We start from the raw sequence: 26,620 nt of genomic DNA on the forward strand, positions 1-26,620 counted from the left end.
GCTATATAGCTCCTCCCCTAACTGCCATACTCAGTCATTCGACCGAAAACATGCAGAGAAAGGAAAAACCATAGGGTGCAGTGGTGACTGTAGTTCAAATGAAAAAATTACCTGCCTTAAAGTGACAGGGCGGGCCGTGGACTGGATACACTACAAGAGAAATAAATTTATCAGGTAAGCATAAATTATGTTTTCTCTTGTTAAGTGTATCCAGTCCATGGATCATCCATTACTTATGGAATACCAATACCAAAGCTAAAGTACACGGATGATGGGAGGGACAAGGCAGGTACTTAAACGGAAGTTACCACTGCCTGTAAGAAACCCTTTCTCCCAAAAATAGCCTCCGAAGAAGCAAGGTATCAAATTTGTTAAATTTGAAAAAGTATGAAGCGCAGACCAAGACTCCGTCTTGTAAATCTGTTCAACAGAAGCCACATTTAAAAAAGGCCCAAGTGAAAACCACAGCTCTAGTAGAATGAGCTGTAATCCCTTCAGGAGGCTGCTGTCCAGCAGTCTCATAAGCTAAATGAATTATGCTTTTTAACCAAAAAGACAGAGAGGCTGCTGAAGTCTTTTGACCTCTCCTCTGTCCAGAATAGACAACAAACAAGGTGAACGTTTGATGAAACTGTAGTAGCTTGTAAGTAAAACTTTAAAGCCCAAACCACGTCCAATATTGTGTAATAGACGTTCCTTCTTTGAGGAAGGATTAGGATACAAGCATGGAACAACTATCTCTTGAGTGATGTTCTTGTTAGATACCACCTTCGGAAAAAACCCAGGCTGGTACGCAGGACTACCTTATCCGTACGAAGGACCAGATAAGGAGAATCACATTGTAACACAGATAACTTGGAGACTCTACGAGTCGAGGAAATAGCTACCCAAAAGGAACTTTCCAAGATAAAGATTGATATCTATGGAACAAAAAAGGTTCAAACGGAACTTCTTGAAGAAACCTTAAGAACCAGGTTTAAGCTCCATGGTGGAGCAACAGTTTTAAACACAGGCTTGGATCTAACCAAAGCCTGACCAAATGCCTGAATGTCTAGAATACCTGCCAGACGCTTGTGCAAAAAAATAGACAGAGTAAAAATCTGTCCCTTTTAAGGAATTAGCTGACAACCCTTTCCTCCAAAACATCTTGGAGAAAAGATAATATCCTGGGAATCCAGACTTTACTCCATGAGTAACCCTTGGATTCATAACAATCAGATATTTGCACCATATCTATGTTCAATTTTCCTAGAGACAGGCTTTCATGTCTGTATTAAGGTATCAATGACTGACTTGGAGAAGCCATGCTTTGATAACATCAAGCGTTCAGTCTCCAGGCAGTCCATCTCAGATTGATTCTATTTAGATGGTTGAAAGGACCCTGAGGTATAGGGACCTGTCTCAGAAGCAGAGACCGTGATGGAAAGGATGACATGTCCACCAGATCTGCATACCAGGTCCTGCGTGGCTACGCAGGCACTGACAAAAACACCAAAGCCCTCTCCTGCTTGGTCTTGACCTCCGGAGGAAATCCCACTCCCCCGGAAGAAAAGTCTGACGACTTAGAAAAACCACCTCCCAGTTCTCAACACCTGGGATATGGATAGCTGATAGACAAGAGTGAGTCTCTGTCCAGTGAATTATTGTAAGACTTCTAACATCGCTAGGGAACTTCTGTTCCCCCTTGATGGCTGATGTAAACCACAGTCGTGTATATTGTCCGACTGAATATGATGTACCTCAGAGTTGCTTAACTGAGGCCAAGTCTGAAGAGCATGGAATATCACTCCCAGTTCCAGAATATTTATTAGAAGGAAGGTCTCCTCCTAAGTCCACTATCCCTGAGCCTTCAGGGAGTTCCAGACTGCATCCCAACCTAAAAGGCTGGCATCTATTGTAACAATTGTCCCATCTGACCTGCGGAAGGTCATACCCTTGGACAGATGGACCCGACATAGTCACCAGAGAATCTCTGGTCTCTTGGTCCAGGTTTAACAGGGGGACAAACCTGTGTAATCCCCGTTCCTCTGACTGAGCATGCATAGTTGCAGCGGTCTGAAATGTAGACGTGCAAACGGTACTATGTCCCTTGCCGCTACCATTAAGCCGATTTCATTCATGTACTGAGCCACCGAAGGGCGCGGATGAAATGAAAAACACGGCAGAAATTTAGAAACTTTGACAACCTGGACTCCGTCAGGTAAATTTTCATTTCTACAGAATCTATCAGAGTCCCTAAGAGGGAAACCCTTGAGATTGGGGATAGAGAACTCTTTCCTTGTTCACTTTCCACCCATGTGATCTCAGAAATGCCAGTACTACGTCCGTATGAGACTTGGCAATTTGGATGTTTGACGCCTGTATCAGGATGTCGTCTAAATAAGGGGCCACTTCTATGCCCCGCGGCCTAAGGACCGACAAAGTGACCCCAGAACCTCCATAAAGATTCTTGGGGCTGTAGATATCCCAACGGAAAGAGCTACAAACTGGTAATGCCTGTCTAGAAAGGCAAACCTGAAAAACAATGGTGATCTTTATGAATCACAATGTGAGGATAAACATCCTTCAAATCCATTGTAGTCCTCTATTGACTCTCCTGGATCATAGTTAAGATGGTACGAATAGTTTCCATCTTAAAAGACGGAATTCTGAGGAATTTGTTTAAGATCTTTAGATCCAAAATAGGTCTGAAGGTTCCCTCTCCTTGGGAACCACAAACAGATTTGAGTAAAAACTCTGTCCCTGTTCCTCTCTTGGAACAGGATGGATCTCGTACACAATGTAAGAATGCCTCCTTTATCTGGTTTGCAGATAACTGGAAAGGCGAAATCTCCCCTTTTTTGGGGGGGGAATCTTTGAAATCCAGAAGATATCTCTGGGATATAAATTTCAATGCCTAGGGATCCTGGGCATATCTTGCCCACGCCTGGGCGAAGAATGAAAGTCTGCCCCCTATAGGATCCGTTACCGGATAGGGGTCCGGTCCTTCATGCTGCCTTAGAGGCAGCAGCAGGCTCCTTGGCCTGCTTATCTTTGTTCCAGGTCCGATTGTCTCCAGACCGCCTTGGACTGAGCAAAAATTCCCTCTTGTTTTGCCTTAGAGGAAGTGGATGCCACACCTGCCCTGAAGTTTTAAAAGGCACGAAAATTAGACCTTTCTTGGCCCTTGATTTGGACCTATCCTGAGGAAGGGCATGACCTTTTCCTCCATTGATATAAGCAATAATCTCCTTCAAAGGCCAGGCCCGAATAGGGTCTGCCCTTGAAGGGAAAGTTAAGTAGCTTATTTATTAAAGTCACGACAGCTGACCATGATATAAGCCATAGCGCTCTGCGCGCCAGTATAGTAAAAAACAGAATTCTTAGCCGTTAGTCTAGTCAAATGAACAAGGCATCAGAAAACAAAGGAATTGGCTAGCATAAGCTTGTCAAATCAAGAGACTCAACCCAGAACGCCGCAGCAGCAGTGACAGAAGCAATGTATGCAAGGGGCTGCAGGATAAAAACCCTGTTGAATAAACATTTTTTATCCATTGGATCTAAAAAGCACAACTGTCCTCGCCAGAGGTAGTGGTACGCCTAGCTAGAGTAGAAACTCTTCTCTCCACCTTAGGAACTGTCTGCCAGAAGTCCCGTGTGGTCGTAACTATTAGAAAACATTCTTCTAAAAAATAGGAGGGGAAGAGAACGGCACACCTGGTCTATCCCATTCCTTATTAAAAAAAATTTAATAAACCTCTTTAGGTATTGGAAAAACATCAGTACACACCGGCACTGCATATTATTTATCCAGTCTACACAATTTCTCTGGCCCTGCGATTGTACACATTCATTCAGAGCAGCCAAAGCCTCCCTGAGCAACAAGTGGAGGTTCTCAAGCATAAATTTTAAATGTAGAAATATCAGAATCAGGTTAAATCATCTTCCCTGAGTCAAAAAAATCACCCACAGACTAAGCATATTGTGAGGTAGTATCATACATGGTTCTTAAAGCGTCTGTATGCTCTGTATCTACCCCCAGAGCTGTCTGCTTTCCTTTAATTTCAGGTAGTCTGACTAATACTGCTGCCAGAGTATTATTCACCACCTTTGCCATGTCTTGTAAAATAAACGCTATGGACGCCCTTGATGTACTTGGCGCCATTTGAGCGTGAGTCCCTGAAGCGGGAGTCGAAGGGTCTGACACGTGGGGAGAGTTAGTTGGCATAACTTTCCCCTCGACAGAATCCCCTGGTAAAATAAACGCTATGGGTGCCCTTGATGTACTTGGCGCCATTTGAGCGTGAATCCCTAAAGCGGGAGTCAAAAGGTCTGACACGTGGGGAGAGTTAGTCGGCATAACTACCCCCACGACAGAATCCTCTGGTGATAATGTTTTTAAAGACAAAAAATTATCTTTATTGTTTAACATGAAATCAGTACATCTGGTACACATTCTAAGATGGGGTTCCACCATGGCTTTAAAACATAATGAACACAGAGCTTCCTCTATGTCAGACATGTTAGAACAGACTAATAATGAGACTAGTAAGCTTGGAAAACACTTTAAATCAAGTTAACAAGCAAATATATAAAACGTTACTGTGCCTTTAAGAGAAACAAATTTTGTCAAAATTTGAAAAACAGTGAAAAAAGGCAGTAAAACAAACGAAATTTTTACAGTACATGTAATAAGGTAACAGAGCATTGCACCCACTTGCAAATGGATGATTAACCCCTTAATGCAAAAAACAGATAAAAAAAACGACAGACGTTTTTTAAAAACAGACACAACAAACTGCCACAGCAGAGCTGTGGATTACCTTCCCTATAAACGATTTTGGAAGTCTTTTTAGCCCTTTAGAAATGTCCTGTAGTATTCATGGGACTGCTGAGGGAATCTGGATGATTCATTTTGTAATTTTAACTGCGCAAAAAAGCGCTAAATTAAGCCCTTCCCACTCATATTACAACAGTGGGAAGCTTCAGTTAACTGTTTCTATGCAAAATTTAAGCCAGCCATGTGGAAAAAACTTAGGCCCCAATAAGTTTTATCACCAAACATATGTTAAAAAACGATTAAACATGCCAGCAAACGTTTTAAAACACATTTTTACAAGAGTATGTATCTCTATTAATAAGCCTGATACCAGTCGCTTTTACTGCATTTAAAGCTATACCAACATTACAGTGTTATCACCAATGTACGTTAAAAAAACGATTAAACATGCCAGCAAACGTTTTAAAACACATTTTTATAAGAGTATGTATCTCTATTAATAAGCCTGATACCAGTCGCTATCGCTGCATTTAAGGCTTTACTTACATTACTTCGGTATCAGCAGTATTTTCTTAGTCAATTCCATTCCTAGAAAAATATTTTACTGCACATACCTTATCTGCAGGAAAAGCTGCACGCCATTCCCCCTCTGAAGTACCTCACTCCTCAGAATGTGTGAGAACAGCAAATGGATCTTAGTTACGTCTGCTAAGATCAAAGAAAAACGCAGGCAGATTCTTCTTCCAAATACTGCCTGAGATAAACAGCACACTCCGGTGCCATTTAAAAATAACAAACTTTTGATTGAAGAATAAACTAAGTATAAAAAACCACAGACTCTCACGACCTATCTATGTTGAGGCTTGCAAGAGAATGACTGAGTATGGCAGTTAGGGGAGGAGCTATATAGCAGCTTTGCTGTGGGTGGACTCTTGCAACTTCCTGTTGGGAAGGAGAATATATTCCATAAGTAATGGATGATCCGTGGACTGGATACACTTAACAAGAGAAACATTGGGTACTTTAAAACAGGAAAAATGTTACTTTGAGTTAAAAAAAAACCTGTTAAATAAATATATGCAAAACTCTAGTTACTATCTCTAGTTATAGGGTGCTTACCACTCTAAGACTGATGAGAATTTGCAATGTTTCATCAAAGATGGCCACCATCTGTGAGGGAAAGGAGAAACCAGAGCACAGTTTTGGCGGGAAAAAGTTAATTCACTGAGCTCTGCACAGAAGGAAGATCAGAAACTTCTGAAAATGAGCTCCTCAGCTTCAGAAATGTTACTATTTTTTTGAGAGCCTGCTGAAAACGAGAATCAAAAATCTGGTATGTACTAAATACCAAAAATAAATTTAAAAAGACAGCATCTGAATTTTACTGTAAATGTGCCCAAAGTGTTATGTGGTGTTTGTAACTATGTCCAAAGGATATGTGAATTGTGTACATATTTATGCTAATAGCCTGTACCTAGCTACCTGTCAGCACTCACTCTACCGTACTTACGAGGCTGCAGGGGATCTGCTTCCAGTAGAAGAGCCGATCTTGTGTAGTATACACTTACACAGGATCTAAGAAAGTAGTATTCAAAGCAACCAACAGGAGGCGGCTGCAGTACCAGTCCCAGCAACTCCTGTAACAGGGAAGTGACAAACTCCCATGGCAGATTTATTCTCACTGCCAATGTACTTATTTATACCCCTCTGTCCAATTCCAGTCTTTCTGAGGAGGATATCGGGTCTTACATCAGTTTGAGAACCCTTTTAAAATGAGGTGTAGATCACCACACTTCAAGTCTCACCACCCTCTTTGCTGTAGGCAAAAAAATGAATCATGGGAAAGTGGGAGGGATTAAAACTGTGGGGTGTTTTTGCCTCCTCCAGTAGGACTGGACTTTAATCCCACATGTGATGTCTTGTGGATTCTCACCATTTTATGAAAGAAAAGAAAAGGCTATAGCACTTACTCTGATTTTAAAATGAGAAAGATTTTTTTGACAAATTTCAAAATGCATTTCCATTTCCAAGACCCCTGTATCATGTAGCAGCCATCAGAAAATCACAGACTTAGATGTATACAATGTGACCTCTTGCACGTGTTCAGTAGGAGCTGCTACCTCAAAGTGTGCACATAAAAAGACTTAATTTGATAATCAAAGTATATTGTAATGTTGTTTGAAGCAAAATCATGAAAGTTTTTTTTTATTTTAGTACCCCTTTAAAATGGACGTTACCCAAAACACTTATTTTGTTATTCAGAGCACACAATAAGAATAGAAAAAAGGTTTTGAATTTACTTCTATTATCAAATCTGCTATGGAGTATTCTTGAGCACTATATGGCAAGAAGTAGTGCTGCCGTCTTACAAAATGTGGTCTTAGAGGAAACACTGGTTTCATGTCTCTTTAACAATACCTCAAACCCGCTTATCTCAATTTTTCCTCTCAGCAAGCATCCCTTTCTCTACTTACCTTAAGATTTTCTTAGCCCCCAGGCACTGCATGTCACAGGATACAGAATACATTTCGTAAAAAGTTGCTTTAACATTCAAACATCCAATAAAGTCCTTAGGATTTAATTTGTAAAAATCCAGCGTTATGTTTGCTATTCCTTTCTTCATTTGCTCTGTTGAAATTCCAGCATTTCTTTCCTAGAAAAGGCACAAGAAAAAAAAAAAAATGGTGAAAAAAGTTAGCATCAATACAACCCAGTTTCTCCACAGAACCTATTTTGGGCTAGATTACGAGTGGAGCGCAAATTAGCTTTCCCACTCGCACGTTTACTTTACTATTTCATTATGCGTGCGTCGGGTAGTGCGTGTATTACAAGTTGAATGTAAAATTAAAAATTCTGCTTACCCCAAAGTGCGCAGAAAACAAACTTCTAATATTGCAAACACATTAACATATTTTCCCAGACTTCAATGGAGAGCGAAAAGTGCAAGAAACAAAAAACAAAAACATTTTTTATGCATACCTGAAAAATTTCTTTCCCGACATGGAGATTCCATGAATCCAATTCTAATTACTAGTGGGAATTCAACTCCTAGCCAGCCATTACCCATAATCCCCAGTCATTCGGCCAAAGGAAAATGGAAGTAGAAGATGACACAAGCGTATACAGGTGCCTGAGGTTTATACAAAAACACTACCGTCTAAAATCGAATTAACGGCAGGTCGTGGACTCTCCATGCCAGGAAATAAATAAATTTATCAGTTAAGCATGAATTTTGTTTTCTTTCCAATGGCATGGAGAGTCCAAGAATACATTCTAATTACTAGTGGGAACCAATACCCAAGCTAGAGAACACAGAATGGAAGGAAGGGAGAACAAGACAGGTGGCCCTAAACAGAAGGCACCACCGCTTGAAGAAATTTCCTCCTAAAAGAAAACTCAGTTGAGGCAAAAAACATCAAAATTTTAAAATTTGGAAAAGAATGCAACTAGGACCAAGTAGAGAAGAAGGATAGGACATAACGAAGGAACAACAATTTCCTGATTGATACTGCGGTCCGAAACCACCTTAGGAAGAAATTTCAATTTTGGTACGAAGGACCACTCATCAGCATGAAAAATAAGAGAATGTGGAACACGCTGCAGAATCGAAAGCTTGTGGATCCCTTGATCTAGATCCGCACCTAGGATTAGTGTTTAGATTATTTATTTATTATCAGGTATTTATAAAGCGCCAGCAGATTACATAGCGCTATACAAGAAATAATGGAACAATACAGGGATGCATTAAATACACAAACAAGTACAATATTGGGGTACATTACAGTTGTAGGTGCAATAATTGAGTTATACAAAAGGGGAGGAATGCCCTGCTCTTGAGCACAATCATTAGTAGTTCACTTTAAATACAAAGTGGCCTACAGGTAGAGAGGCTCTCAAGCTTACAATCTAAAGGAGAGGGATTGGACAAAAAAGGTGAGGGAGAAGGGAAATATGTCTAATATAAGGCAGTGTAAACTGAGAGTGAGTGAAATGTGTGGTGAGTAAATGAGGGTTGGGAAAGTGAAACAGAATATGATAAAGTGTCAGTTCAGAGGCTGTGAGTGTGAAGTATTGTCTCTAACCTGGATCATTAGTGACAGCTGCACCTAATTGCTGTTAGGTGTTTATATATTAAGGTAAAAACCAGGGTGGGAGGTAGAGGGGAGGCTTGGCGGGGCTAGTGCGTGCAGAGAGTCTGTAGGATTGTTGTTGCAGTGAGGTCTGTGTGAGAAAGAGTTTTAAATGAAAAACTATCTGTTAATAAAGGATAGGTGTATGGGGGGGAGGTGTAGCTGGGAGAGGGGAAATGTTAAAACCCAATTCCAAATTAGCCAAACAGATATAAAAATAAAATGCACTCATTGTCTTGATTGGAGATAGATTATTTACCTTCAAATGTTTGTTTGCAGAAATGGATCTTTAAAATGTATGTTTGCAGAGAGTCTGTAGGATTGTTGTTGCAGTGAGGTCTTCAAATGTTTGTTTGCAGAAATGGATCTTTAAAATGTATGTTGATGAGATGCCATCAGATTCAACTCCGGAACTCACGACTTGAGAGTCATTTTTATGAATACTTCCGGAAGAAGGGCCCACCCTGGATAAAAAAAAAGTCTTCCTGCTCAGATATTCCGTATCCCAGAGGTCCACCCCTGGGATGTGGATGGCAGAAATAAGGCAATTGTGAGACTCCGCCAACTGAAAAACACGAGTCACCTCTTCCATAGCTAAGGAACTCTGTATTTCTCCCTTGAGGCCCAGGTGAGGCCAAGCCATCAGAGAATTGAAGATTGGTCTCAACTGAGTTCCTAATGGACCCCAAACTGCTTTGGCAGTTGTACAATCTCTCAGGGAGTACAAACTACCAGGCCAAAGAGTCTCCCGTCGGGTTGTCTAGGACAATCCTCTGAGAAAAACCCTCTGAGATGGCCCTATTTAATGTAGATGCTGGGACTGAATTCGGGACCTCATACATGCAAAGAAAAAGGAGCCCTGCGACAAACCATGCTACATAATAGCACATACTCCTGAAATCTGACCAACTCAGATAATGCTGGAACAAAGTATGAACCTAAAGCGGCTGGATAATTCGTAGAGGATTACCGCCGGAGGAACATGAAATTATCTAAATTTAGATAAAAGAGCAGCGTAATAAATAAAACTATGCCAACAAGAACTTCAGCAACTAGAACAAAATATGCAGGTTGTTGAATGACCCCAACTACTTGCTGTCAGTAAGAAAAACAGAATATCAGTAGAGAAGGAAAACTACTGACTAGACTATAAACTATTCACATAGAGGAATATTAAACAAAAGTCAGCAGATCCCCAGAAGGAAAATAAAATAAATCTGACCTATATTCTAAAGAGAAAAAGGAGGGATAAAACATAGAAATGCATAAATCCCTAACAAGTTAGGAGTTAACCATCCATTTAAACTCCTATTTTATATAGAAAATACCCCCCCCCCTGGGGTCTAGAACTCTAGTCACTTAAGTTGTATCCAGGGACTTCCACTAGAGGGCTCCTTTGAAGCCACCATTAACATGATACATAATGCTTATAACCAGAATACACTTCTAGTGTAAAGAATAGGGATAAGACAGGTACATGTAAAATTCCCTAAAAACACATTATAAAAATGTCCAGAAAAAAGTATGATAAGCAGACACACTGCTTAAACCAATATTAAGGGTACACTGTAGAAGAGAGAGATAAAGCATGAAAATGATAATATCCCTAACTCTACCCAAAAACAAGTCCAGAAGAAGAAAATAAGATAAGCAGACGACATAATGCTTATAACAATTTAAAAAAACATAATTTATGCTTACCTGATAAATTTATTTCTCTTGTGGTGTATCCAGTCCACGGATCATCCATTACTTGTGGGATATTCTCCTTCCCAACAGGAAGTTGCAAGAGGATCACCCACAGCAGAGCTGCTATATAGCTCCTCCCCTAACTGCCATATCCAGTCATTCGACCGAAACTAGCCGAGAAAGGAGAAACCATAGGGTACAGTGGTGACTGTAGTTTAAAATTTAGACCTGCCTTAAAAGGACAGGGCGGGCCGTGGACTGGATACACCACAAGAGAAATAAATTTATCAGGTAAGCATAAATTATGTTTTCTCTTGTTAGGTGTATCCAGTCCACGGATCATCCATTACTTGTGGGATACCAATACCAAAGCTAAAGTACACGGATGAAGGGAGGGACAAGGCAGGTACTTAAACGGAAGGGACCACTGCCTGTAGAACCTTTCTCCCAAAAATAGCCTCCGAAGAAGCAAAAGTATCACATTTGTAAAATTTTGAAAAGATATGAAGCGAAGACCAAGTCGCCGCTTTTGCAAATCTGTTCAACAGAAGCCTCATTTTTAAAGGCCCAGGTGGAAGCCACAGCTCTAGTAGAATGAGCTGTAATCCTTTCAGGGGGCTGCTGTCCAGCAGTCTCATAGACTAAGCGTATACGCCTCCGAAGCCAAAAAGAAAGAGGTTGCCGAAGCCTTTTGACTTCTCCTCTGTCCAGAGTAAACAACAAACAGGGAAGATGTTTGACGAAAATCTTTAGTCGCTTGTAAGTAAAACTTTAAAGCACGGACTACGTCCAAATTATGTAAAAGATGTTCCTTCTTTGAAGAAGGATTAGGACACAATGATGGAACAACAATCTCTTGATTGATATTCTTGTGGAAACTACCTTAGGTAAAAACCCAGGTTTTGTACGCAGAACTACTTTATCTGTATGGAAAATACAGATAAGGAGAATCACATTGTAAAGCTGATAACTCAGAGACTCTACGAGCCGAGGAAATAGCCATCAAAAACAGAACTTTCCAAGATAAAAGTTTGATATCAATGGAATGAAGGGGTTCAAAAGGAACTCCTTGAAGAACCTTAAGAACCAAGTTTAAGCTCCATGGAGGAGCAACCGGTTTAAACACAGGCTTAATTCTAACCAAAGCCTGACAAAATGCACTGGACGTCTGGAACCTCTGCCAGACGCTTGTGCAAAAGGATAGACAGAGCAGAAATCTGTCCCTTTAAAGAACTAGCTGATAATCCTTTATCCAAACCCCTCTTGGAGAAAGGACAATATCCTAGGAATCCTAACCTTACTCCATGAGTAATTCTTGGATTCACACTAATGAAGATATTTGTGCCATATCTTATGTAGATTTTCCTGGTTACAGGCTTTCGTGCCTGTATTAAAGGTATCAATGACTGACTCGGAGAAGCCACGCCTTGATAAAATCAAGCATTCAATCTCCAGGCAGTCAGTCTCAGAGAAATTAGGTTTGGGTGATTGAAAGGACCTTGTAGTAGAAGGTCTTGTCTCAGAGGCAGAGGCCAAGGTGGAAAGGATGACATGTCCACCAGGTCTGCATACCAGGTCCTGCGTGGCCACGCAGGCGCGATCAAGATCACTGATGCTCTCTCCTGTTTGATTTTGCAATCAGTCGAGGGAGCAGAGGAAACGGTGGAAACACATAAGCCAGGTTGAAGAACCACGGTGCTGCTAGAGCATCTATCAGCGTCGCTTCTGGGTCCCTGGACCTGGATCCGTAACAAGGAAGCTTGGGCGTTCTGGCGAGACGCCATGAGATCCAATTCTGGTGTGCCCCAACGATGAACCAATTGAGCAAAACACCTCCGGATTGGAGTTCCCACTCCCCCGGATGAAAAAGTCTGACGACTTAGAAAATCCGCCTCCCAGTTCTCTACACCTGGGATATGGATCGCTGATAGAGGGCAAGAGTGAGTCTCTGCCCAGCGAATTATCTTGGAGACTTCTAACATCGCTAGGGAGCTCCTGGTCCCCCCCTTGATGGTTGATGTAAGCCACAGTCGTGATGTTGTCCGACTGATATCTGATGAACCTCAGGGTTGCTAACTGAGGCCAAGCTAGAAGAGCAATGAATATTGCTCTTAACTCCAGAATATTTATTGGGAGGAGTTTCTCCTCCTGAGCTCCACGATCCTGAGCCTTCAGGGAATTCCAGGACTGCACCCCAACCTAGAAGGCTGGCATCTGTTGTTACAATTGTCCAATCTGGCCTGCGAAAGGTCATACCTTTGGACAGATGGACCCGAGATAGCCACCAGAGAAGAGAATCTCTGGTCTCTTGATCAGATTTAGCAGAGGGGACAAATCTGTGTAATCCACATGCCACTGACTGTGCATGCATAATTGCAGCGGTCTGAGATGTAGGCGCGCAAATGGCACTATGTCCATCGCCACTTACCATTAAGCCGATCATATCCATGCACTGAGCCCCCCCCCGAAGGCGCGCGGAATGTAGTGAAGAACACGGCAGGAATTTAGAAGCTTTGATAACCTGGACTCCGTCAGGTAAATTTTCATTTCTACAGAATCTATCAGAGTTCCTAGAAGGAAACCCTTGTGAGGGGTGATAGAGAACTCTTTCCCTCGTTCACTTTCCACCCATGCGACCTCATAAATGCCAACACTATGTCTGTATGAGATTTGGCATTTGGAAGTTTGACGCCTGTATCAGGATGTCGTTCTAGATAAGAGGCCACTGCTATGCCCCGTGGTCTTAGGACCGCCAGAAGAGACCCCAGAACCTTTGTAAAAATTCTTGGGGCTGTAGCTAACCCGAAGGGAAGAGCCACAAACTGGTAATGCCTGTCTAGAAAGGCAAACCTTAGGAAACCGATGATGATCTTGTGAATCGGTATATGAAGGTAAGCATCCTTCAAATCCAATGTGGTCATGTACTGACCCCTCCTGGATCATAGGTATGGATTGTCCGAATAGTTTCCATTTTGAACGATGGAACTCTGAGGAATTTGTTTAAGATCTTTAGATCCAAAAATTGGTCTGAAGGTTCCCTCTTTTTTTGGGAACCACAAAACAGATTTGAAATAAAATCCCTGTCCTTGTTCCATCTGTGGAACTGGATGGATCACTCCCATTATTAGGAGGTCTTGCACACAGCGTAAGAATGCCTCTTTCTTTATCTGTTTTACAGATAATCTCGAAAGGTGAAATCTCCCTTGTGGGGGGGAAGCTTTGAAAGTCCAGAAGATATCCCTGAGATATGATCTCCAACGCCCAGGGATCCTGAACATCTCTTGCCCACGCCTGGGCCGAAGAGAGAAAGTCTGCCCCCTACTAGATCCGTTGCCGGATAGGGGGCCGTTTCCTTCATGCTGTCCCTTTAGAGGCAGCAGCAGGCTTTCTGGCCTGCTTGCCCTTTGCTCCAGGCCTGGTTAGATTTCCAGGCTGGCTTGGATTGCGCAAAAGTTCCCTCTTGTTTTGTAGCAGAGGAAAGTTTGATGCTGCTCCTGCCTTGAATGTTTCGAAAGGCACGAAAATTTAGACTGTTTGGCCCTTGATTTGGCCCTGTCCTGAGGAAGGGTATGACCATTACCTCCAGTAATGTCAGCAATAATTTCCTTCAAAACCAGGCCGAATAGGTCTGCCCCTTGAAGGGAATGTTAAGTAATTTAGACTTTGAAGTCACATCAGCTGACCAAGATTTAAGCCATAGCGCCCTACGCGCCTGGATGGCGGAATCCAGAATTCTTAGCCGTTAGTTTAGTCAAATGAACAATGGCAATCAGAAACAAAAGAATTAGCTAGCTTAAGTGTTCTAAGCTTGTCAAGTATTTCAGGTCAATTGGAGTAGCTGTCTGAAAGGCAGCAGTGACAGGAGCAATGCATGCAAGGGGCTTCAGGATAAAACCTTGTTGAATAAACATTTTCTTAAGGTAACCTTCTAATTTTTTATCCATTGGATCTGAAAAAGCACAACTGTCCTCGACAGGGATAGTGGTACGCTTTGCTAAAGTAGAAACTGCTCCCTCCACCTTAGGGACCGTCTGCCATAAGTCCCGTGTGGTGGCGTCTATTGAAAACATTTTTCTAAAAATAGGAGGGGGGGGAAAACGGCACACCGGGTCTGTCCCACTCCTTAGTAATAATTTCTGTAAACCTTTTAGGTATTGGAAAAACGTCAGTACACACCGGCACCGCGTATTTATCCAGTCTACACAATTTCTCTGGCACTGCAATTGTGTCACAGTCATTCAGAGCAGCTAAAACCTCTCCAAGCAACACCCGGAGGTCCTAAAGCTTAAATTTAAAAGTAGACATATCTGAATCAGGTTTCCCCGAGTCAGAGACATCACCCACAGACTGAAGCTCTTCCTCAGCTTCTGCATATTGTGACGCAGTATCAGACATGGGCCTTAAAACATCTGCGCGCTCTGTATTATGTCTAACCCCAGAGCTATCGCGCTTTCCTCTGAATTCAGGCAGTCTGGCAAATACCGCTGACAGGGTATTATCCATGATTGCCGCCATGTCCTGCAAAGTAATCGCTATGGGCGTCTTTGATGTACTTGGCGCCATTTTAGCGGTGAGTCCCTTGGAGCGGAGTCAAAGGGTCCGACACGTGGGGAGAGTTAGTCGGCATAACTTCCCCCTCGTCTGAATCCTCTGGTGATAATTCTTTTAAAGATAACAGCTGATCTTATTGTTTAAAGTGAAATCAATACATTTAGGTACACATTCTCCTATGGGGTTCCACCATGGCTTTTAAACATAATGAACAAGGAGTTTCCTCTATGTCAGACATGTTTATACAGACTAGCAATGAGCCTAGCAAGCTTGGAAAACACTTTAAATCAAGTGGTAACAAGCAATATAAAAAAACGTTACTGTGCCTTTAAGAGAAACAAATTTTGCCAAAATTTGAAATAACAGTGAAAAAAGGCAGTTAAACTAACGAATTTTTTATAGTGTATGTAACAAGTTAGCAGAGCATTGCACCCACTTGCAAATGGATGATTAACCCCTTAATACAAAAAACAGATTAACAAAACGAAAAATATGTTTTTCAAACAGTCATAACAACTGCCACAGCTCCTACTTTTGAAGCCTTTTGAGCCCTTCAGAGATGTTCTATAGCATGCAGGGGACTGCTGAGGGAAGCTGAATATCACAGTTTGTAATTTTAACTGCACCAACTGTAACTTTTATACTATAACAGTGGAAAGCCTCAGGAAACTGTTTCTAGGCAAAAATAAAGCCAGCCATGTGGAAAAAACTAGGCCCCAATAAGTTTTATCACCAAAGCATATATAAAAATGATTAAACATGCCAGCAAACGTTTTATATTGCACATTAATCAGAGTATATAACTCTGATAGCAAGCCTGATACTAGTCGCTATTAAATCACTGTATTTAGGCTTTAACTTACATTAATCCGGTATCAGCAGCATTGTTCTAGCAAATTCCATCCCTAGAAAAAAACTTAAACTGCACATACCTTATTGCAGGATACCCTGCACGCCATTCTCCTCTGAAGTTACCTCACTCCTCAGACATATGTTGAGAACGGCAGTGGATCTTAGTTACTTCTGCTAAGATCATAGAAAAACGCAGACAGATTCTTCTTCTAAATGCTGCCTGAGATAAAATAGTACACTCCGGTACCATTTAAAAACAATAAACTTTTGATTGAAGAAAAAACTAAACTATATTTTACCACTTTCCCTCTAAACTACCTCCAGCTATGTTTGAGAGCTTTCAAGAGAATGGACTGGATATGGCAGTTAGGGGGGAGCTATATAGCAGCTCTGCTGTGGGTGATCCTCTTGGAACCTTCCTGTTGGGAAGGAGAAATTATCCCGACAAGTAATGGATGATCCGTGGACTGGATACACCTAACAAGAGAAAATGAATGTTCTATTTCAATTATGAAAGAAATTGGGATTCATGTCCATTTAAAAGAAAAACAGGATCACTAAAACTCCTTTGTTTACCAATAGGCATGGTACAGAAACAAATGCCCCTGTCACAAATGACCTACTCATTTTGTGATCGCACTGAAATAGGAGTATGAATATGAAAGGTTTTGTTCCACAAAAAACAGACTTCTTGTATTAATATGTGCAAAACAGAAAATGTCTAAATATATATCATTTATTTTAAATTGTGTTTTATACACCAGGCTGATAAAGACGTCTGTCTATAGTGAAGCATTGAACACAGCTTGTCTAGAGCATCGGGCAGTTCTTATAAAATGAGAGACCTCAGCCTATTTAATGCATGCCTCATTCACAACCTGTGTGTGACTTTACCAACTGCGAGTGACTAGAGTGGCTTATAGACAGCTGCAGAGAATGAGTCTTTCCCAAGCATGTGCAACTCAGCATCACAAGTTATTTGTTCCTCATAGCCTCTCGAAATAAAAAGGTCTAATATTACTCTGGCCTCCTGCTGATTGTATTAAAATAGGGCCTTTAAAGGGGACATGAAACCCAAAATGGTTTCTTTCATGATTCAGATAGAGGAAAACAATTTTAAACAACTTTCCAGTTTACTTCTATTGTCTAAATTGCTTCATTCTATTGGTATCCTTTGTTTAAGAAACAGCAACGAACATGGGTGAGCCAATAACACTAGGCATATATGTGCAGCCACCATTCAGCAGCTCCAGAGCCCACCTATACTTTCAACAAAGGATACCAAGAAAACAAAACAAAAATGAGGAAATAGAGGTTAAAACTGAAAAATTTGTTTTAAAGGGGACATTATACACCCAACAAAAATATGGGCTATTTAAATAGAGCTTTCAAAGAGGAGAAAGCTTGTAATTGACAAATTAAACAAAGATAAATAATTTCAGAACTTTTTACACCTTTAATGTGACCTATAAACTTTACAACTCAATTGAAAAACAAACTGAAATCTTTTAGGTAAAGTGAACTAAAAAAATAAAAAGTAAAATAATATGGTTGCATAAGTTGGTGAATAATAATATGGTTGCATAAGTGTGTTCAGAATTAAGCAATCACAGTCAGTACACACCTGTCATGATTTAAAGTGCCTCTGATTAACCCCAAATAAAGTGCAGGCTGTTCTAGTAGGTCTTTCTGAGACATTTTCTTAGTTGCATCCTACAGCAAAAGCCATGGTCCGCAGAGAGCTTCTAAAGCATCAGAGGGATCTCATTGTTAAATAGGTATCAGTCCAGGAGAAGGGTACAAAAGAATTTCCAAGGCATTAGATATACCATGGAAACACAGTGAAGACAGTCATCATCAAGTGAAGAAAATATGGTGCAACAGGTGACATTACCAAGAACTGGAGTGTCCCTCCAAAATTGATGAAAAGACGAGAAGAAAATTGGTCTTAGAGGGCTGCCAAGAGGCCTACAGCAACATTAAAAGGAGCTGCTGGAATATATTGGCAAGTACTGCTGTGTGGTACATGTGAACAACAATCTCCCGTATTCTTCATTTGTCCGAGTTATGGGGTAGAGTGGCAAGACGGGAAGCCTATCTTACAACAAAAAAAAAACATCCCAGCCCGGCTAAATTTTGCAAAAAGACATCTGAAGTTTCCCAAAAGCATGTTGCAAAAGGTGTTCTGGGTCTGATGAAACCAAAGTTGAACTTTTTGGCCATAATTACCAAAAGATATGTTTGGGCACAAAAACAACACTGCATATAACCAAAAGAACACCATACCCACAGTGAAGCATGGATGGTGTCAGCATCATGGCTTTGGGGGCTGTTTTTTCTTCAGCTGGAACTGGGGCCTTAGTCAAGGTAGAGGGAATAATAAACAGTTCCAAATACCAGGACAATATTGGCACAAAACCTTCAGGCTTCTGCTAGGAAAGCTGAACATGAAAGAGGAACTTTATCTTTCAGCATGACAACGACCCAAAGCATACATCCAAATCAACAAAGGAATGGCTTCACCAGAAGAATATTTAAAGTTTTGGGATAGCCCAGACCTGAATCCAATTCAAAATCTGTGGGGTGACCTGAAGAGGGCTGTGCACAGGAGATGCCCCTCGCATTGCTGACAGATTTTAGAGTGTTTTTAGCAAAGAAGAGTGGGCAAATCTTGCCAAGTCAAGATGTGCCATGCTAAAAAACTTATACCCAAAAAGACTGAGTGCTGTAATATAATCAAAAGGTGCTTCAATGAAGGTATTAGTTTAAGGGTGTGTTCACACTTATGCAACCATATTATTTTAGTTTTTTAATTTTTATTTCCCTTTACCTAAAAGATTTCAGTTTGGTTTGTTTTTCAAGTGAGTTGTTAAGTTTATAGGTCACATTAAAGGTGGAAAAAGTTCTGAAAATGAGTTTATCTTTGATCTATATATATATATATACATACATACATATACATAGAACATATTCTGCTATGTGCAGAACATAGGAATGTGAAATATTTACAGTAAATACATTGTTAAAACCTTTTATTAGAAATGAATATTGCACAATATGATTTACAAGATTTTCATCTACTTAACTGCAAATGGTTCCAATGCACTGTATATATGTGTACATATGTATTTAAGGTGTTTATATGTGTATAAATGTCTGTAAATATGTACACATATATAAACATATATACATACATATTTAGACATGTACATCCTCTATGTTAAAGCCCTTTGCCTGGCCTTTTTATTTTTTTTACACTTGAGATCTCATATCTTTGAGCCCTTATAAACTTTTTTTGCGCAATATTTTTTTTAAATAATTTTTATTAGATGGGTGTAATTATGAGTGTAACTGTACTTTTGTAATGTTATTTTTGATCAGGGTTTTGTGACACGTTTTTTGTTTTGCGAGGACAGTTAACCAGAGGCTCTACTTCACGGCTCAAAACCTAACATTACTATTAAAGGTTCTACTACATCCTTAGTCATCATAAAGTGCTTACTTAGAATAAGCTGAAAATATTCTCCAGCAACCCTTTTTATATCATAGCATGCAGGAACGGTAAAAAAGTTATTTTAAAATGAATATTGTTTTCTGGCCACTTTGAAAATTGCTGCAAAGCTCCGCCTACTGATGACATCACGATCTGGCTGCATCTAGGTATCTCTGCTGAATAGCAGTGACAGTCTGTTGAATTCAACTAGTTGTGCAAATCGTATTTACTTTCAACTTGTAATATGAGCGCATATTACTCGCAAGTTTGCGCAAACAAATTTGCAGTAATCTTTAACAGCGCACCACTTGTAATATGGATTTGAGCGTAAATAACACTGCAATCTCGCAATGCGTTTACGTTCCTTGCGCTAATGATAACACTCCACTAGTAATCTGGCCCAATATGTTCTAACATACCAGAGAGTTGGTTTTTTTTTTTGCACTTTTAAAAAGGGACATAATATCCAAAATGTTTATTTTATGATTCAGATAGAGAATACCCATTTTAAAAAAAGTTTCCAATTTACTTCTATTATCAAATTTGCTTCGTTTTCTTGTTATTCTCCATTGAAGAGATATCTAGATAGGTAGCGTGCACATAATTGGAGCATTACATGACAGGAAATAGTTTTGCCATCTAATGCTCCTGCTAATGTAGAAGATTGTTGCAAAACTCCTGCAATATAGTGTTGCAGACACGTGCACACTCCTGAGCTTACATTCCCTGCATTTTCAACACAGGATAACAAGAAAACAAAGAAAATTTGATGATAGAAGTAAATTGGAAAAAAAAAAAAATTGTATTCTCTATCTGAATCATGAAAGAAAAATGTGGGGTTTTATGTTCCTTTGAGCAGTGAGACAAAACGTTACATAGACAAAAACACTATCAACCCCACAGATCACCTCTCCTCCCCTACAGAATCATTTCTAGGTAAATAAACAAAAATAAGCGGGCTTATAGTGACTAAAGGAAAGTGCCAAATACATTAACTGTATCCTATTGTCACCTGCAGACAGCTGCCATTTTATAAATAATAAGCACAAGTAATCCTTGCACATAACACACTATAAGCAACAGGTTAAAACGTAAATATTTTTGGAATGTTTTAAGGATAACAATGCAGTATGCAAACTTCCTGCTCTACTTTATTTGCATTATACCCACTGAATGTGTGGCTTTCCTTAGTTAAATAGAATAATCCATCTACTCTCTTATCCTTTACTCCACCAACGTGGTTTAGAGTCTAAACCACGTTGGTGGAGTAAAGGATAAGAGAGTAGATGGATTATTCTATTTAACTAAGGAAAGCCACACATTCAGTGGGTATAATGCAAATAAAGTAGAGCAGGAAGTTTGCATACTGCATTGTTATCCTTAAAAATAACTAAGTCACATAAAAAAGTAAGAACATTGGATATGCTCTAAACTTTAGAGCATATCCAATGTTCTTACTTTTTGTTATGTGACTTAGTTATTTTTCTTTTTTTAAGATGTTTTCAAACATTAAAGGGAAAGTCAAAACGAAATTATGATTCAATCTTTGTTCTCTTGGTATGCTTTATTGAAGAGCATACCTAAGTAGGTACAACAAGAGCTAGCTGGTGATTGGTGGCTGCACATGTATAACTCTTGTTATGGGCTTACTCAATGTGTTCAGCTAGTTCACAGTAGTGCATTGCTGCTGTTTACTATTCTACAAAAAAATACCAAGAGAACAAAGGCAATTGTGATAATATAAGTAAATTGGAATGTAGTTTAAAAATTGCATGATCTACCTCAATCATGATAGTTTAATTTTTATCATTATTATTATTATTATTATATATAAAATATGTTATTAGTTGAATGTAAATCCTAAACCATTTAAGAAATGACATGAATAACTTTAGACTGTAGTGTAAATAAGTACTATTGTTATTTTTCAATCTTGCTATTGTAGTACCCAGTTAAAACTTATTTTTTTGCCCAGGCACAGCAGTATCTGTTTAATGTAGCACTTTGCTAAAGAATAAAAATACAATGAAATGAAATAATGTCAGCAGAATGTGGAAGAATTTGAATTTGACACTCTAGGTCTGGTTCCTTTTTGTACATTAAAAAAAAGAAGATAATAAAATAACAAAATAAATATTATAGGGGAGCTTATAAACATGTCCTGTCACTTTCTATGGCGCTCTAGGCAAACAAGATTGTGAGATGGAAACAAAGTACAAAAATATTGTACTGTAAATGTTCTGCCATCTAGTGGTGCTAATTGAAAGCACACCTCACAGAAAGTCTACACCAACTTCTGTTATTTGTAATCACTAGACATTCACAAACAGTTTGCATGAACATAGGGATTATTATTGCAATTAACTTTTAATTAACATTTATTTGCAATATGCCAACAGACTGCAGCAATACAAAAGTAGGTGCAGTATACAATGGTAACATTTATAAGTGCCAATAATATATCAGGTGAATGGGGCAAGGGTCCTGCTATGAGTTGCGAACTTTTGAAGATCATCTTGCAAAAAAGATGATTTACAGGTCAGCTGGGTTTGAGAGCTTACATGCTAATATTGGGATATTTTTGTTATATTTAAATTTTTTCCTCTATAAGAGGTCTTGTATGCAAAAAAAGATTATAGTGTTCTCCCCAGGACTTATTTAATCGGCACTCCACCAGGCTGATTTTAAATGACCACTCGGCTAAAACATAAGCAAATATCAATATTAAATGTTTTTCAAAGTGTATTATACAAATTATCATGGAATCAATTTATGTTAAATTATGCAATTTGTGGTTTGGATAACTTAACATTTATAAACAACAGAATAGGTTATAACATTGCAAAGCCCCCCCCCCCCCGGCGACGTCATATTGACCTGGCTGGTCAAGTGTGGTGAACACTGCATAGTATTTCTCTGCTGCACAAACTAACTTGTTCTGTGGGAGCGAACAACAGAGCTCCAGGACTCAGCTGTACACAGTCATGCACTTTCATTAAAAATAAAATTCAACTGTGGTTTTTTACATATGATAGAACAAATGGAAACAGTTTGAGTAAACTGTTAAAGCTCAAGAAATACTTCTCACACTGTGCCCATCACCCATTAATAACACACTTACTTGCTTCCATTTCTGTCGCCCTTCTAAAAGCATAAACTGTGTATTATCTTCCAACGACTGAAAAAATTCCTCTGTATCTACAACAGTGCCATCTTCCTCTAGCACCAGAGTTACCAGGCTTGCTGTAATGAACAATGTGTCAATGGCCTGCAATAAAAAGAATGTAATCAAACGCGTGTACAATAGTAAAGCTGATAAAGTACAAAAAACATGATTTGTGCACATACAAGAATGTCCTCCTCTCTTTACAAGAGCGCAAGTATTCTAACAAAACAGGTTCAATTACCTTTTCAATTAGTTCTTTTAAAGTGCCAGCTACTAAGCCCTTTCTCGTGCTTTTGTCATAATTAGAAACTCGGAACGGTCGTTGAGCAGGAGGTAGTGGGGAAACAAGACTTTTCGGGGTCAATGCTGTACCTGCTGTAGTAACAGATCTGAAAGCAAAGGGCACTGGTCAAAATAAAACTATAAAACAGAATAAATCAACCACTGAATAAATAAGCATTCGATGTACAGATTCACATACCATAAATAATATCAGAAAATGTTGATGTTACCGCTTTACAATGTATTTGTATTTCTGGATGGCTACTATATTTTTAAAATAAAGGTTGGCAAAATGATATCAAACTGATCAGGCAGATAATAAACAAGCCAGAGATAAAAAATTTTTTATATATACTCAAGGGAAAGATGGAACTGAATTCCTAGAACCTAATGAATATGTATTGAGAAACAATGTAAAACAGCACTTGCAAGATGTACTAGAAAATGTATAGGTACTGCACTTTACTGGTGACTTACAAAGGCAGAGGTGTATTTTTGTCTTCACGGTCCAGATTCCCTATATAGTACAACTGAGAGGTCCTGTGATAAAACAGAAGTAACTGTCTGAGTTATACAGTTGCCACACATTGCCTTCATGTGCCTACACCTTGAATTAATGTAATCCCAATTATCACTTGGAGATTTACATTTCAAATGTAAACGAGAATTTTATTATTGTTTGCCGAGAATACTTGAGTCCAGTCCAATCTATCAGCCGATTTGTTTTTTTGCAAAAATTTACTTTTTGTTTTGATCCAATCAGAATTATGTGTTTTCATTTGTTTCTCGTAGCAGAAAACATCTTTTTAACATGGAGCTGAAACCAGCTGCAGAGTATAAAATGTATGAGAACATTTTCATTTAGGTATATTTTGATATTTTAAATAGCTGGTTTTGTTCTTTGAAACCACAAACCATTAAAATGGGTTGAGATTGCAGGGAAATCAGATATCCATATGTTATCACTTTTTATACACACGCACACTTCTTTTTATTATCTCAGTCTGTATACCAAAAACCAATACTTAGAGGGAACCAGTGCATATCAAATGAGACCAAAATTTCTTGCGGCAAGTAAAATATTAAATTACTAGCCCTGAATGGCAACCTGACATTTTCTTGTAACTGGGGACAGCCAAAATTGCTGCATTAGATATTTTCTCAACTTATCGAAAATACTTGTTTAGGTTTTTGGATATTAGCATATCGATGTGGTACTACTTTTTTGTGAGCGTAATAAGTGAGACATCCAAAGGAAAGAAAAAAAAAAAGTGCTGAGCTCAGCTTTGCATTAGATATTTTTCTAACTTAGACGATTGTTTTGTTTCTGGATGTTAGCGAATGTGAGCACAATACCAGCTGAATTTAAAAAAATGCTGCTCAGTTTTGCATTAAATATCTTTCAGACAATGCTTTTTCCATTTCCGGATGTTAGTTTAGTGATGTGATATCTTTAAGAATACTTAAAAAAAAGAAAGTAGATGATGCAGCAAAGAGATAAAAGGATATACAGTTTTTACAGTTATATTTGTTTGCTTTGAAAAAAAAGTTTGATAATCCCAATGTGGTCAATCCTTCAATAGTATAATGACCAATCCGAGGAATGTAAAAAAATAATAAAACTCTGAGTTTATAATTACTAGCTTTGCCTTTTTTATCTAATGTAATAAATACCCTACATGCAGACATGCACGGGCAAATAAAGCTTACTGCGGGATGGTAAGATTTGTCATTTACTCACCCCATTGGGCAAGAGGATTTTTTTGGTAATCACAGGCCCTGGATAACAGTTGAAAATTAACATTTTATTGCTTATCTCGTCTTCCTCCTGCTCGGAGTGTAATTTCTTCTGCTGGCTTTGTTTACAAAGTTTTTCTATAGCCTATACTTAAGTATAAAGTAAAATAAGGAGCTATTTGTAAACTATTTAATACAATCCAGCAGGTAAAACGGATGATTGGAAACAAATTGAAAGGGAAAAAATGTAGGTTACACCGTCCCTTTATTAATGATCATGTTTTTGTGCAAGCTCAGATTGTCTTGTGTTTAGCACATTCATAATTAGATGACACCGACAAACTTCACACACAAAAAAAAAAAAAAAAAAAGTACAAGCACCTCTAATATAGAAAATATCTGCACAAACATTAAAACAAAATAGAAAGAAAAAGTACATATCTGCAGTGCTGCAATAATAATCACTACAGTTTACTATCCTTCAACGGATCCCACATAGGATCCCCCTCATTATCCCTCCCTGACGTAGCTTTGAACCCCCCCCCCCCCCTTGTCTGTAGAGTGGTGTAGCGGTCCCACCTGCTTCTGCCCTCCGCCTGCCCCCTCCAGCGATGGGCCCGGCCACCCGCCTTAGAAGCTCTCAGCTAAGATTGTGAGTGCTGGACTTTCTCTGTGTGTTGTATTAATTTGTTTTGTAATTTTCCCTATGGTTCTTGCACCCAGACCTGTCTGGGGTTAACTGCCTGTGACTCTGGGGACAGCACAGCTTCCTGTGAATGACGGTGAGCACCCAGGGCTGAGCATGTTACAGGGTCATGGGATGTGTACCCGGTCCGGTATGAGAGTGCAGCAGTCCCCTTCCGTGGTGTGTGTGTATATATATATATATATATATATATATATATATATATAAATATATATTATATATATATATATATATTCTGCAGTGTTGGCTCCCCCTTAGCACCCAAACAGCTCACGAACCATACCCCCTCTACCTATTTGCTGCCATCTTCGGTACTGGCAGCTGTCTGCTATTACCCAGTTTGCTGCAAATTATGCCATTTTTTAATTTTTTTTTTAAATTTTTTGTAATGTAGCTGCCCCCCTCAATACCCTACCACCCTTCCCCTCCCAGATCCCTTTATGGCAACGGATCCCACATAGGATCCCCCTCACTGCCCCTACCTCCCTCCTGGCCCTCTCTGCATCGGTAACTCTGCAAATCTATTTGTGCAGTGCCCCACTCGTGGGGCATGCAGAAATAGCGCACTCACAATTTTGAGCGAGATCACGGCAGAGAGAAGCCCAGGACTGCAGCGACAGACAGGGTACGTCACTGGGTTAAGGGCATAATAACCATATCTGATGCCAGTTTATCCCATTCTGGGATATGCACACCTGCCTATTGTTATTTTAACAATATGTATGCCTGTATGGGTACTTGCTACAAACAGGTTGATAAACACAGGTTTACTATTCAACAAAGGTTGCCAAGGAAACAAATCAAATTTGACAATAGAAGTAAATTGGAAAACAGAATTTATGCTTACCTGATAAATTACTTTCTCCAACGGTGTGTCCGGTCCACGGCGTCATCCTTACTTGTGGGAATATCTCTTCCCCAACAGGAAATGGCAAAGAGTCCCAGCAAAGCTGGCCATATAGTTCCTCCTAGGCTCCGCTCACCCCAGTCATTCGACCGACGGACAGGAGGAAAAATATAGGAGAAACCATATGGTACCGTGGTGACTGTAGTTAGAGAAAATAATTAATCAGACCGGATTAAAAAACCAGGGCGGGCCGTGGACCGGACACACCGTTGGAGAAAGTAATTTATCAGGTAAGCATAAATTCTGCTTTCTCCAACATTGGTGTGTCCGGTCCACGGCGTCATCCTTACTTGTGGGAACCAATACCAAAGCTTTATGACACGGATGAAGGGAAGGAGCAAATCAGGT

General features: G+C 39.6%; 1 protein-coding gene across 1 annotated transcript in view; it reads right to left on the reverse strand.

Moving 5' to 3' along the window:
• The window catches only part of CIDEA (cell death inducing DFFA like effector a), an 84,460-nt gene that overhangs the window by 35,135 nt on the left and 22,705 nt on the right, over window positions 1–26,620 (reverse strand). Inside the window, exons 2-4 of the mRNA XM_053714906.1 lie at window positions 22,882–23,029; window positions 22,596–22,742; window positions 7,234–7,412 (exon numbers count right to left, since the gene is read on the reverse strand). Coding sequence (XP_053570881.1) covers window positions 7,234–7,412; window positions 22,596–22,742; window positions 22,882–23,029 — 474 coding nt within the window. The remainder of the gene's footprint in view (window positions 1–7,233; window positions 7,413–22,595; window positions 22,743–22,881; window positions 23,030–26,620) is intronic.

This window comes from Bombina bombina, chromosome 5 (genome assembly GCF_027579735.1).
Source record: "Bombina bombina isolate aBomBom1 chromosome 5, aBomBom1.pri, whole genome shotgun sequence".
In the NCBI taxonomy this organism is placed as follows: Eukaryota; Metazoa; Chordata; class Amphibia; order Anura; family Bombinatoridae; genus Bombina; species Bombina bombina.